Raw genomic sequence first — 15,459 nt, forward strand, 5'->3', positions numbered from 1 at the left:
AAAAAACAAAACGCCACCTAGCGGCCAGCCTGGAATTGCAGCCTAAGATCTGACGGTGTAAGTCACTTACACCTGTCGGATCTTAGGGAGATCTATGCGGAAGCTGATTCTATGAATCAGGCGCAGATACGACCGACGGAACTCAGAGATACAACGGCGTATCAGGAGATACGCTGTCGTATCTCTATCTGAATCCGGGCCTGTGTGTTTACAAGTTAAAATCTGCATTTTTTTGCTAGAAAATTACATAAAACCCCCCAAACATTATGGGCCAGATTCATGTACAATTCTGGTGGCGTAACGTATCCCATTTACGTTACACTGCCGCAAGTTTTCAGCGCAAGTGCTTGATTCACAAAGCACTTGCCTGTAAACTTGCGGCGGCGTAGTGTAAATCCGTCCGTCGCAAGCCCGCCTAATTCAAATTGGGCGTGTATCATTTAAATTAGACGCGTTCCCGCGCCGAACGTACTGCACATGCTCCGTTTTGTATTTTCCCGCCGTGCTTTGCGCAAAATGACGTCGCACCGACGTAATTTTTTGAACGGCGACGCGGGAACGATGGCCATACTTTAACATGGCTAGTCTAAATATAAGCCATTGAAATAGCATCCGTGACTTTACGACGGGAAAAGCCGACGTAAGAGAATGCGATGAGTGCGCGTAGCTAATTAGCATTAGCATACAACTCCACCCAGCGGGGCGCCAAAGTATTGCATCCTAAGATCCGAAGGCGTACTAAGCCGTACGCCTGTCGGATCTTACCCAAATGCCGTCGTATCTTGGTTTGAGGATTCAAACTAAAGATACGACGCAGGAAATTTGAAAATACGCAGGCGTATGAGTAGATACGCCGGCGTATTTCATCTGTGAATCTGGCCCTATATATATATTTTTTAGCAGAGAATCTACAGAATAAAATGGCGATTATTTTATGTCACACGGCATTTGTGCAGCGGTGTTTTAAACACAACATTTTAGGAGAAAGACACTTTCAAAAAAATGAAAAAGTAAAGTTAAGGGGTTGTAAAAGTACAATTTTTTTTCCTAAATAGCTTCCTTTAGTGCAGTCCTCCTTCACTTACCTCACTGTACCTTTACAAGCCCTTTAGCCCAATTTTTGTATAATGTGAAAGATGATGTTACGCCGAGTAAATAGATACCAAACATGTCACGCTTTATAATTGTAAACATCCCTTATGACAGTAATAAGTGGTGACAGGTACTCTTTATGGAGGGATCGGGGGTCTAAAAGACCCCCGATCCCTCCTTTGCACTTCAAAGTATTCAGATCGCCGAAAAATGGCGATTCTGAATACTGTGTATTTTTTTAAACCAGCGCCATTGGCAGCCGAGTGAACAGGAAGTGACGTTGCTTCCGTATTTACACTGAAGAGACTGGATGGAAGCCGTTCGTGGCTTCGTTCCAGTCTGCGGTTAGGCACTGGAGGCGGCGGATCGTAGATTGGGTCTCCCGGTGGAGAGCGGCGGAGGTGGCGGGAGGGATGTCCCCTCCCGCTCCTCCGGGATAACAACCGAGTGGCTTTTAGCCGCATCGGTTGTTATCCCTGGAAAGCCAATCGCCGGCTCTAAAAAATTATACTAGGATGATGCCTGCAGCTGCGGCCATCATCCCGGTATAACCCCCGAAACCCGAGGACGCATCTGTGCGTACGCTCGGCGGCAAGGGGTTTTAAACAACCTTTTAAGCCTGTGACAAGTCCATTAAATATTTGCACACCTTCACTCGTGGATAATGATATGCAGAGGTGACAAATCAGACTGCAAAGCTTTAGACCATAAACCACATTGCAAATGTACTCAGATTACTCAGCAAACTCTATAGTATAGTATAAAAAAACATACACCATATTACCAAAAGTATTGGGACGCCTGCCTTTACACGCACATAAACTTTAATGGTATCCCAGTCTTGGTCTATAGCAGGGGTCTCCAAACTTTTTCAAACACAGGGCCAGTTTATTCTCCTTTAGACTTAAGGGGGCCGGATTGTGGCCAACAGGGGCAGAAAATGTCAGGCCCATCATCGGTGAGAATAAATATGGCCTCAGGGTTGGTGGTTAATAAGAGGAGTGGTGCCCCTATTAGTAGGAGGAATAGTATACCATCATTGATATCCATAGAATAAATAATGCCCCATTGTTGGTGTCAGTGGGAGTAATAGTTCCTTATAGCAGTGGAAGGAATAGTGCTCCAAGGGCCGGATAAAGACTACCAAAGGGCCACACCTGGCCCTCGGGCCGCAGTTTGGAGACCCCTGGTCTATAGGGTTCAATATTGAGTTGGCCCACCCTTTACAGCTAGAAAAGCTTCAATTCTTCTGGGAAAGCTGTCCACAAGGTTTAGGAGTGTGTCTATGGGAATGTTTAACCATTCTTCCAGAAGCACATTTCTGAGGTCAGGCACTGATGTGGATGAGAAGGCCTGGCTCACAGTCTGAGCTGTAATTCATTAAGCGCTGCGCAAACTGTTGGCGCTATATAAACCCTGTTTAATAATAATAATTCTCTCAAGGCAATCTATCGGGTTGAGGTCGGGACTCTGTGCAGGCCAGTCAAGTTCCTCCACCCCAAACTCGCTTATCCATGTCTTTATGGAGCTTGCTTTGTGCACTGGTCCAAATCACTTGGTAGAGGGGGGGGGATTATGGTGTGGGGTTGTTTTTCAGGAGTTGGGTTTGGCCCCTTAGTTCCAGTGAAGGGAACTCTTAGGCTGCATTCACAAAAAAATCCACATCCACTTTAAGGCGCCAGCATTACAAGACATTTTGGACAATTTTTTGGCTCCCAACTTAGTGGGAACAGTTTCAACATGACTGCGCACAACTGCACAGAGCAAGGTCCATAAAGACATGGATAAGTGAGCTTGGGGTGGAGGAACTTGACTGGTCTGCACAGAGTCCTGACCTCAATCTGATAGAATACCTTTGGGATGAATTAGAGCGGAGACTTTGAGCCAGGCCTTCTCTTCCAACATCAGTTCATAACCTCACAAAAGTGCTTCTGGAAGAATGGTCAAACATTCCCATAGACACACTCCGAAACCTTGTGGACAGCCTTCCCAGAAGACTTGAAGCTGTTATGGGCCAACTCAATATTGAACCCTACGGACTAAGACTGGGATGCCATTAAGGTTCATGTGTGTGTAAAGGCAGACGTCCCAATACTTTTGGTAATATAGTGTGTGTGTGTATATATATTAGTGCTGTCAAGCGATTAAAATGTTTAATCGCGATTAATCGCATTAATGTCATAGTTAACTCACGATTAATCGCGCGATTAAGGAGGTTCACCCTTTAAAACATTTTTTTTTTGTTTTCTTATTTATTTTAATTTTTTTTATAATATTAAATTGTGTTTTTTTTTTTTTACATTTTGATCACTTTTATTGCTGTTACAAGGAATGTAAACATCCCTTGTGACAGTAATAGGTGGTGACAGGTACTCTTTATGGAGGGATCGGGGGTCTAAAAGACCTCCGAGCCCTCCTTTGCACTTCAAAGTATTCAGATTGCCGAAAACGGCGATTCTGAATACTGTGTACTTTTTTAAATCTGCAGGCATCATCCCCGTATAACCCCCGAATGCCGCCTTGTTAATCGCGCGATAAAAAAATTGACGGCGTTAACATGGGTTTGCGTTAACGCCGTTAATAGCGCGTTTAACTGACAGCACTAATATATATATATATACACATCTATCATTTATTTTTATTTTTTATTAAAAGGCAACAGGTAAATGCAGTATGTTTTTGAAATATGGGAAGAAACAGGAAGTTCTGCAATAAATTCATCAACATAACAAACACATAAACATAATCCATATAGGAGCCCAGCAAGCAGCAATTATTTGATGGAAATAAGCGGTTTGGCCATTTCATACACTGCTTTTGTCAGTAGTGATTGTGCGTTTGTGTTGATTAAAAAAGAATGTTAAACCCATAGAAGATTTGAAAAGCAGCAGGAGCTAAAGTGCCCGCCTGTTTGTTTGCTACAGTCGCATATTCAAGCAAACATATTTTAAAGTGTAAGTCCAGTCAAAACTTTTCTTTTTTGTTTTGGTTAGAGTTGGGAAGGATTAAAGCCCTTGTCTGGTTCTTTAATGCTATCCATGGCTCTATTAGGGCTCTTTTACAAGGGTGGCTGTGTCTACTGTCCTCTGAAAAGTGATCTGGGGTGATCTCTTTTCAGAGGGCAGTAGAGCAGTGGCTGCCAGACAATTAGGGGGCATTTCTACTGTCTCCTGAATGTCTTTTTTTCATCTCCAGGGGGATTTTGTATTAAAATACCACATGCAGTCATGATTCTGGCATGTTCCCAGTGCCAAGTTACAATTGCTGTTTGCCGCCATAGGACCGAAAAAACACGGCCAAACTGCCCTCTGGCCACGCATGAAAAAGATCCCTTAAAGTGGATGCTGTCACAATGTCTCAATGTAGAGTATAAGATTTCCTATCATCTGTGCCCAGTCTTGCCACAAAGACATAATCCAGCTCTGAGCAATCCTCTTCTTTTTTCAGTGAGATAAAAGGACAAACAGGAGAAAACTTTTGTCCGTTCTTCCCCCTTGCTGTGAGTGACAGGTTATTTACATATCTCATGCACTAGCCTGCGCGATCACGACCCAGTCCTCTTCTCTGTGACCGCCCAAGCGGGAACAGGGGACCCGATCGCCGCCGGTGTCCGGCGGATCGGGTCACAGAGAGGAAGAACAGGGAGACATGTAAGTGTAAACAAACCTCTTCCTGTGCTTCCTAGTGAGCCTGTCACTGATCGTCTGTTCCCTGTCATAGGGAACGACGATCAGTGATGTCACACGCCCAACCACACCCCCCCACAGTAAGAATCACTCAGTTAGGGCACACTTAACCCCTACAGCACCCCCCTCCTGGTTAACCCCTTCACTGCCAGTGTCATTTTTTAGCACTGAGTAAAAATGACAATGGTCCCAAAATAATGTCAAAAGTGTCCGATGTGTCCGCCATAATGTCGCAGTCACGATAAAAATTGCTGATCGCCGCCATTACTAGAAAAAATTAATTATTAATAAAAATGCAATAAAACTATCCCCTATTTGGTAGACGCTATAAATTTTAATCAATAAACGCTAATTGTGATTTGTTTTTTACCAACAATATGTAGAAGAATACGAATCGGCCTAAACTGAGGGGGAAAAAAAATGTATATCTTTTTTGGGGATATTTATTATAGCAAAAAGTAAAAAAATATTGAATTTTTTTCAAAATTGTCGCTCTATTTTTGTTTATAGCGCAAAAAATAAAAACCGCAGTGGTGATTTGCGCTATAAACAAAAATATAGCGACAGTTTTGAAAAAAATTCAATATTTTTTACTTTTTTCTATAATAAATATCCCCCAAAAAATATATATAAAAAACGTTTTTTCCCTCAGTTTAGGCCGATACGTATTCTTCTACAAATTTTTGGTAAAAAAAAACGCAATAAGCGTTTATCGGTTGGTTTGTGCAAAATGTATAGCGTTTACAAAATAGGAGATAGTTTTATTGCATTTTTATTATTTTTCCTTTTTTTTACTACTAATGGAGGCGATCAGCGATTTTTTTCGTGACTGTGACATTATGACGGACACTTCGGACAATTTTGACACATTTTTGGGACCATTGTCATTTTCACAGCAAAAAATGCATTTAAATTGCATTATTTATTGTGAAAATGACAGTTGCAGTTTGGGAGTTAACCACAGGGGGCGCTGAAGGAGTAATGTTTCACCTAGTGTGTGTTTACAACTGTAGGGGGGTATGGCTGTAGGTCTGACATCATCGATTGTGTCTCCCTATAAAAGGGATGACACGATCGATGCAGCCGACACAGTGAAGCACAAGGAAAGCGTGTTTACATACGGCTCTCCCCGTTCTTCAGCTCCGGGGAGCGATCGCGAGGGGGTGGCTAGAAACGGATAGCCGCCCCCTCATCCCGGATCGCTCCCAGACGATTTCCAACCGCCGCATGTACCGGACCCCCGATCCGCGGAAAGGCAGGGACGTACATGTACGCCCTTCTGCCTGTACGTGCCATTCTGTGGACGTATATGTACATGCGGCGGTCGTTAAGTGGTTAATAAATGGACACTTGCCTGTCCAGGGTGCCCGCGATGTCGGCAGACGAAGTCGATCAATCGCTCAGCTCTCGACTTCCCCCGCCGCCATCCACGGCAAGGGAATCAGGAAGTGAAGCATTGCGGCTTCATTTCCCGATTGCCTACTGCGCATGCGCGAGTCACACTGCGTATTCTCACTGGTACCCGCTCTCTTCTGGGACCTGTGTGTTTTCCAGAAGACAGCGGGGGGGGGGGGGAGTGACATAGACCCCCTGCAGATATGCCCGGAAGTGGGTGAAAATACCTGTATTATACCCCCTTGAAAGGTGCCAAACCGGAGGTTCACTTTTTGTGTGGACCTCCGCTTTGAAGGAGCAGGATCCATTTTTTTGGGGGGGGGTTAACAAACGCTTTCATTTGAAGAGATTTCCTCTCACTTCCTGTTTGGCTATGGAACAGGAAGTGAAGGAAAATCTCCGAAATGGAACACAGATTGCGACATTAAAAAATTGTCAGATTATAACCCCCCCTTGCTCCATCCAAAATGAAAAAAATAAGTTTTGTCCATAGTTCTACTTTAAGATAAGTCCTGCAAACAGCAATGCTAAATGCAAAAACCAATGGCAACCAATCAAAACGTGTCTTTTTTTTCAACTAAACAGCACATTGCTATGGGACACTATGCACATTACCTCATTCTTCTGGTGCTGTTAGTAGAAAGAAATGACGTGACTGGTTGCTAAGCCTAGTAAAGACACTTTATTTTATCTGTTATTTATATATATATATATAAAACAAAACAGTACCTTTCATTGACTGCACCTTCTTTGCGCAACCTGGGACTTGAGGGAAGAACCAGAGGCTCAGAAGATGTCGGTGTCATCGTCTTTTTGGGGAACGGCCTCTCAGAGTGGAGAACACTGCGTAGCTTCTGAGTAAAGCTCAAAGAGTCAGTAGGTGGAAACGTTGGGCTTCTGATTGCTGGCAAGGAAGGTACTGGCTCAGCTGGTGGTGTCTCTTGGCAAGAACTGGCAGAAGAAAGTTCACTTCTTGAGATATCTGTATCAGGAGCTGTTAGTGGAACAGGTACCATGGAAGAATCCTGCTTGTTTTCAATTGCTGTATCTATTCTATATGTTAACAATTCCTCAGATTCAGGTTTAGTCTGTATGGATTTTGGATCTGCAACTGAAGAGCCACACGTTTCGTGTACGATATATTTTTCTTGCATGCTAATTCCCTCCATGGGAGTCACAGCCAAAGCTGAAGTTGCTGAGTCATCACAAGGAGGGCTTATCTGCTGAGATGCATTATTTGTCTTATTTTCAGTTAAAAGTGGCTCATCAGATAGGATTTCTGTCTCCTTGACAGCAGAGCATGGCAAGTCAGATAGAATATCACTCTCCTTCTGTATCAAGTCTAGGTCATCGGACGTTATTGCTGTCTCTTTAACCTCAAGAACATAATCTACTCCTGTGACAGTTAAGTGAGAGCCATCTTCTCCTCTGACAGTTGAGTGAGAGCCATCTTTTCCTGAAACAGTTGAGTGAGAGCCATCTACTCCGGTGACAGTTGAGTGAGAGCCATCTACTCCTGTGACGGTTGAGTGAGAGCCATCTACTTCTGTGACGGTTGAGTGAGAGCCATCTACTCCTGTGACAGTTGAGTGAGAGCCATCTACTCCTGTGACAGTTGAGTGAGAGCCATCTACTCCTGTGACAGTTGAGTGAGAGCCATCTACTCCTGTGACGGTTGAGTGAGAGACATCTACTCCTGTGACGGTTGAGTGAGAGCCATCTACTCCTGTGACGGTTGAGTGAGAGCCATCTACTCCTGTGACAGTTGAGTGAGAGCCATCTACTCCTGTGACGGTTGAGTGAGAGCCATCTACTTCTGTGACGGTTGAGTGAGAGCCATCTACTCCTGTGACAGTTGAGTGAGAGCCATCTACTCCTGTGACAGTTGAGTGAGAGCCATCTACTCCTGTGACAGTTGAGTGAGAGCCATCTACTCCTGTGACGGTTGAGTGAGAGACATCTACTCCTGTGACGGTTGAGTGAGAGCCATCTTCTCCTCTGACAGTTGAGTGAGAGCCATCTTCTCCTCTGACAGTTGAGTGAGAGCCATCTTCTCCTCTGACAGTTGAGTGAGAGCCATCTACTCCTGAAACAGTTGAGTGAGAGCCTTCTACTCCTGTGACAGTTGAGTGAGAGCCTTCTACTCCTGTGACAGTTGAGTGAGAGCCATCTACTCCTGTGACAGTTGAGTGAGAGCCTTCTACTCCTGTGACAGTTGAGTGAGAGCCATCTACTCCTGTGACAGTTGAGTGAGAGACATCTACGGTTGAGTGAGAGTCATCTACTCCTGTGACAGTTGAGTAAGAGCCATCTACTCCTGTGACAGTTGAGTGAGAGCCATCTACTACTGTGACAGTTGAGTAAGAGCCATCTACTCCTGTGACAGTTGAGTAAGAGCCATCTACTCCTGTGACAGTTGAGTGAGAGCCTTCTACTCCTGTGACAGTTGAGTGAGAGTCTTCTGCTACAGCATCAGTGTTTTTAAAGTCTTTTCCATTAAGTTCTTTTTGATCATTGGAAACAAAGGCATCACTGATTTGAAGACTAACTGTAGAATCCACAAAGGTTTCATCTTTCTTCTCGGGAAGAAGACATGGAGTTTCTGGGGATATGTCTTCTTGACATTGGACATCAGAAGGTAAGGTTAATGCTGTCGTAGTGTCACATGTTTTGTCTTGTTCAGAATGAGAATTTTCCACGCCCAAGTCTAGTTTGGTTGGTTGCCCCAAAGATAATCCCAACTCTCCACCGTAGACTGTTTTCTCTAGAGTAACAGGTGCCGAGTATTGCTTGCTGAGACACTGATTGTTAGGCCCTACATCCAATTTACAGTTTACTTGAGAAGACACGTCATTCATGACAGATAAAGTATCTTCTAATGCAGTTCCACCCGATGCTTTACCTTTGTTTGCAGTGAAGCTGCCTACATCATCTGTATGAATGCTTGTATGCTCCTTTTCCGATCTGATGATTGCTCCTTCTTCGTCAGGCCTGATATGAAGCACACCTTCGAATCTCATCTCAGGATGTGTTTCTTGAGGGTGTATTTCCTCCAGAGTATTGTGATGCCGACTATTAAGTGCTTCCTCTGCTTTAACACTATGTGCATGGGAGCTTTCTGAAAGTTCGCTCTTTGACTTAACAGGCTCTGCATATTGGGACTTATCTTCGCACACTTCTGCAATTCCACCATCTATCTTGGAAGTCTGGGAACCAGCTTTCTGGTCATTATAAACGAATGGATATGCTGTTTTAGAACTTTCCAGGTTCACATTAGTTTCATCTTGGGGATATTCAGTAGTATTTACCTGGCTCTCCATTGGTTTATGGAATTCTGTCTTTGCATGCTGTGATCCTTCTGCAGACACGGCTGTGAGTACAGGAAATAAACCAGAGGCCGGATCTCCTCCAACCAAAGATTTTAGATCTTCTCTGTTTTCCTGATTCTCCCCTCCTGAACTTCTTTCATCGCTCAGAATATCCATGGCCTGATCAATGTAGCTAAACTTTCCCACTGTTTCTTCACTGGAACCTTTCTCAATGTCACCAAGAAGTGGCGCAAGCTTAAATGTATTTATGTTTTGTGCTGACATTTGCGGATCGTCAATTACGGATTCAATGTCAAGGGAGACAGTAACGCCTATAGACAATTCCTGTAATTGGTCATTATTTGCTATTTGGAGATTTTGTACCACATCTTTACTAGAAGAGTTATCTATGGCATCGTGTTTAATAGACTCTATCTGATTTTCAGCATATACCTTTGTCTTACTCTCTGGACATATGGATGTTATAGGAGTTACGGTTTGTGCATTGTCAATAGGAGGAAGAACACGTTGCAATAGCTGTTGTGACTTATTCTTCTCTGGTGTTATTAATGTGGCAGTCTGTTTGACTTTAGATTCTAAGGCTAAACCACTAATAAGTGTTTCTTCACCAGTCTTATTATATCCATCCTGATATAAAGGACTTGTTATTACATCATTACTGATGTCATCATTGTTTGACATTACAGACTCCATCTTATTTTCAGCACATACCTTTGTTGGATCCTCTGGATGAATGTCTGGAGTTGCATTCTCTCCATTATTACCTGGAGTAAGAGAAACAGGTGACATTTCCTGTTTTGCCAGGAAGTTCTGGTGTGATGCGTCCACTGTTGGAATTAGCATGGCTTTAGATTCTGAGGCTAAACCAGGAAGAGGTGTAACTGTCTTGTCAACCCCAACCTGATATAAGTGACTTGGTAATTCTTCAGTAGAATTGTCCATGTGGATATAATCATTGCTTGGCTTTACAGAGTCAGTTTTAACTTCAGCACATACCTTTGTTGACCCCTCTTGACAAATGACAGTAAGTTCTTTCTGTTTAGTATCACTTAGAGGAAGAGGAACGCTTGACATTTCCTGTTGTGACTGGAAGCTCTTGCCTTGTGCTTCCAGTGTAAGGATTTGGATGGCTTCGGATTCCATGGCTATACCAGGAGCAGGTGTTTCTTCATCTGTCTTTTCACAGACATTCTGATATGGAACACTTGCTGTTACTACATTAGCATCTTCCACAAGGATGTTATTGTTACTTGATGGCATTTTCATAGGGATGTCTGTATCAGCTGGCATTTGAAGCTGGTTAAATGCATCTGCTGGTATTCCGAAATGGGCTGTAGGAATCCCAGTATCTGCTGGTATTCCGAAATGGGCTGTAGGAATCCCAGTATCTGCTGGTATTCCGAAATGGGCTGTAGGAATCCCAGTATCTGCCTTATTCGTACCTGCAGACAGCTCTAAACTTTTAATTCGCTGACCTTCAGTCTTTGATCCTGGTAACTGATTTTCCTCTTTCACATAGTTAAAGACATTCGACTCAGTAGACAGAAGAGCGTTACTGCCCTGCAATTCTGCAACATCTTTGTCACCAGTGGTAAAAAGAGTCTCGTCCATTTTATCAATTATGACTGGAGAGGCTGAAATACATGCTATAGCAAGGTCCGGTGTTCTGGAAGTAAGCACTCCGTCCTCTGATAGTGATCCGGTAACATCAAGACAGGGCAGTATGTCAGAGATTAGGCAAGGTGTGTCCTTTGAAGACGCTTCTTGTTGTTGACTTAATATAAGCGAGGGAACGTCCTCACTCTTTGTAGACCTGCTCCCCAGGTTTGGCTTGTCATTGACTCCCTTACTGTCTTCCTCTGTAAATGCAGAGGCGTTCTCTAGTAGCTGAACTTTGGACGGCTCTTTCAAGGTGTAATCTGGTTTGAGGTTATGTCTGTCCAAATCAGTCAGGAAATGTGATTGTAGTTTACAATCAATATCGTAGCTTTGTCTTTGATGTGCAGGATTTACAGACATGTCAAGCCCACTTTGGTCTTGGCTAACCTCTGTCATGGCTTCAGTAGATAGAATGTTGCTGCTTTCATTCAACGAGTTTGTCTGTTCACCTTTTGGACTTACCATATACTTATAGTCCATAGCAGACCCAGTTTTAAAGAATGGTGGATAAAGGTTCGGAGGAAGAAGGCAGACCTCTTCTTTAGAAAATATTTCAAGTGTATTTAAAGGCTGTGTTGGTAGATCTTGTGAAGCCTGAATGGATGGGGAGTATCCCATATCACCAGGACACACAGAAACTGATAAATTTGTGGTTTCTATATCAGTCTCTGCAGCTTTTCTAAGATAGGTGGCTGAGCTTACACTGTAATTTTCAAACTTTTCATTGGCATTACTCTGCATATAATTCTCCACATTCCAAATAAAATCATCTTCCCCTGGAACTTGTTCATTGCCTGTGCTACTAGGTTTATTTCCACTGAGGCTCGAAAGTTGAAACTCAACTTCGTTTTGATCAACTATCTTCTCATTCGGAATTGGAGTTACTCTGTTCTCACTGGATGACTGATCTCTGAGCGCTTTGTAGTGGCCATATTGTGATTTTTTGGTAATGTCATCTTGTAAGTCAGGGCATGGCTCTGCCAGATGTAATTCCAATGTATTGAGAGAAAAAGTTGGAACATCTTCCAAAAGTAAGTTGTTTATACAGCTCTGTGGCTTATTGTCCTTTGTCATTTGTGCAATATCATATGCTTGATTCATTACTTTATCTGTAAGAGGTTTCTGCAAAATATCTACATTTTCTGAGGGGACTATCTTATTGGCAGGTGCAGAGAAAATGTCAACAGCTGTTTCCTGACAAGGCTGACTTTTCTTAAAGCCAGTGTGGTCATTTAGGATTATACTGTGTTTGTCACTAACCAAGTCCATGGGAGGTACAATACTAATCTGTTGGCCTGGATCACTGTTTATATTATATAATGTAGCTGTGGTACCATTACCTGCATTGGGAGATTTGGATCCTTCATGCCCTTTAGGAAACTGGCCACTTGTTGGGCTCAACAAATCAGAAGGATTTGTATTTTTAACAATGACTTTTAATTCATCTACCTTTAATTCCATATTAGCACCACCATCTTTTACATTTTTGCTGCTAAAATCCACACTATCTTTTCTGGGAATTTCTTTCGAATAATTTTTGATTTCAGATTGAATGTTCTCCGTTAAATTCTTCTCTGTTTGATCAGCCTTGTTGTTCAGGTCATTAGGACACTTCTTAGTGTCACTATCAAAATCTTCTGATTGTATGCCAGGAAAACTGTGATCAGATGTTTTTTTACCCATCTGTGCCAACAGTCCTGCACCTGCAGTCTGATACAGATTACAGTCAGTTGAACTTTGCTCTAACACTATTGGACTTCGGTCAAACACCTGAACTATAGGGACGACTCCACTATAGACCAAGCTATCTGGTTCAGGTTTACATGTAGTACCAAGTTTTTCTTTATTGCTGTCTGAATTTCCAATGGTTGTTAAAGGCAGGATTAGGTTGCCCTGAATACCTGTCTGTATATTCGCACCATCTGTATTTAGATCCTTGGCGTCATAAAAACCGCACAATTGTTTCTGTTCTGTCTGAGCAGTAATATTATCCATGGATTCTCCTTTTTCTTGTTTAGACAGTATATTGAGGTTCTTTGGTATTGTGTCTGGTTGCACTGGTTCTTCATTCCTAGAGAAGATCTGTAAAGGTGCTGAAATCTGCTGTAGAGTTCCAGTTACAAGTTGAATATTGGGTTCCCCTAGATTCCAACTGCCATAATCTAGAGTATCATTTGCATTAAAAGAAGTAATCGAACTGTCAGCAATGGATGCTGTTATATGTTTAATACCAGGTAAATCAGCACATTCTGCCTTTTTCTCTTGTGCTTGTACACCATGGAAGTCACCGATCAGAGAAGTTTCTTCGGGAGATGGCTCAGTATATGGCATCCATACTGTATCCTTCCTGTCTTCTTCTTTTTCTCTAACAATTTTTTCTGGCTTCACTTGCTGTCCCCATTCTCTGAGTATCCCAATCAGTCCTATGTCTTCTGGTTCACCAAAGATGTCTTCCTCGTTAGTTTCCTCCCTGGAGAGGATGCTGCAGTCATTAAGGAGATTGGTACAATTCACTAAGAGCTATAGACGTGCAACACAGGATGGCAAGCAAAGATAGCCAAAATCAGCAGTAAAAAGCAAAAGTTACAGCCAAGTAAAGGATCAAGAAACCACAGACCATGCACCACATGCTGAAGAGGCAAAGGCAGGTAAGAACATTAAGTAAAAAAGTATCTGTCTAAAATATGTGGCAACCAACTAAAACTATTTATTGCCAGTCTCTAAACTATGCAAAAAGAATTACTTTATATACTATTTCACAGCACCTATCTGTCCAGTTACTTGTTATTGATGGAGTTTTCCAGTGTAGCCAAAGTGTGGAAATTTATATTAGCCTTTTCTATATAGTAAACGGGAAGGAATCCTTTTTGCAGCTGTCTACCTAGGAAATCATTATCAAATTTCTGCTAATATAATTGTATCTATAACAAATATACTAGCATGATAGATCGATGATAGATGGGGAGATTTACTAAAATTGGTGCGCACAGAATTTGGTGCAGCTCTGCATAGTAACCAATCAGATTCTAACTTCAGCTTCAATTCAATTAAAGTGGATGTAAACCCTCCATACACCCAGTGAAGTGAACAGCCTCAGATGATACACAAGGATGAACCAAATCTCCCTACATACGTTTTACATGTATATCTGCTGTCTTCACATTTATATACTGTTTAGAACATTAAGATCGTGTTAGGAAATGTTCTCTTCCTGTTTAACACAATGTGTGATGTCTGGGCATACAGCCAAGATAGCTAACATTGCTGATTGGAGGAAAGGCACACACCCCTCTTATCATAGGCAGAGACTCTCAGAGGTGTCTTGTAATAGGACGTGCTCCCTGCTAATCTATTTTAGCAACCTCTCCGGACTGAAGATTCAGGCTGCTTTTGTCTACGGTGTCTGAGAATTTGTCAGGAGTTATCAGGCAGATAACAGAGGAACGGGTCAGGAGAGAGCTACGGGACTTATTTCATTGAAGAGATAAAATACTGAAGATATATTTTATGAATCAGGTTTACAACTGATTGGTTACTATGCACAGCTGCACCAGATTCTGTGTGCTCCAGTTTTAGTAAATCCCCATAGTCTGCCAGATTAATGTTAAGGACAGAAGGATGATTTTAATATATGGGTTTATTATGAGAAATTTATGATGTAGGAAAGTGGTCTCCAAACTGCGGCCTGGGGGCTGAATGCAGCCATTTGATTGCCTTTGTCTGGCCCTTGGGGTACTATTCCTCCCCTGACACCAACAATGGGGCACTATTCTTCCCACTGACACCAAAGATAGGGTACTATTTCTCCCACTGACACCAACATTGGGGCACTAATAATTCCCCCAATACCAAAGATGGGACATTGTTTACTCCCACTGGCCACAACACCCCCCCCCCCCCCCCCAAAGTCTAAAGCACAATAAACTGGCCCTTTGTTTAGAAAGTTTGGAGACCAATGAGGTAGGACAGGACTATACATTTTGAAGCAGGTTTACCCCTTTGGATTAAAGTGGATGTAGAGCTGATTCATGGAATTTGAGCTGGGCAGTGTTTTGTTATCTCTCTTCAAAGCAATATGTCCTGTAGCTGTCTCCTGCTCCGTTCTTCTGTTATCAGTCTGATAACTTCTGACAAGTTCTCTGTCACATATGAAAAAAAGAAGCTGGAGTTTTGTGTTGGGGAGGATGCTACAAATAGATTAGCACAGAGCTGAACGATTCAATGATCAGCTCTGAAAGTCTCTACCTATGAGGAGAGGGGATGTGTGTCTTTCCTCCAATCAGCTGTCTTGGCTGTAT

At 42.7% G+C, this 15,459-nt stretch overlaps 1 protein-coding gene across 3 annotated transcripts in view; it reads right to left on the reverse strand.

Annotated features, from left to right (window-relative positions):
- Positions 1 to 15,459, reverse strand: part of TACC2 (transforming acidic coiled-coil containing protein 2) — a 235,628-nt gene that overhangs the window by 173,355 nt on the left and 46,814 nt on the right. For 2 of the 3 annotated variants that reach the window (XM_040361949.1, XM_040361946.1), the window contains exons 6-7: positions 8,575 to 13,643; positions 6,903 to 8,403 (exon numbers count right to left, since the gene is read on the reverse strand). In XM_040361949.1, the coding sequence (XP_040217883.1) occupies positions 6,903 to 8,403; positions 8,575 to 13,643 (6,570 nt within the window). The remainder of the gene's footprint in view (positions 1 to 6,902; positions 8,404 to 8,574; positions 13,644 to 15,459) is intronic. The other variant, XM_040361948.1, reaches the window with a different exon arrangement.

This window comes from Rana temporaria, chromosome 8 (genome assembly GCF_905171775.1).
Source record: "Rana temporaria chromosome 8, aRanTem1.1, whole genome shotgun sequence".
In the NCBI taxonomy this organism is placed as follows: Eukaryota; Metazoa; Chordata; class Amphibia; order Anura; family Ranidae; genus Rana; species Rana temporaria.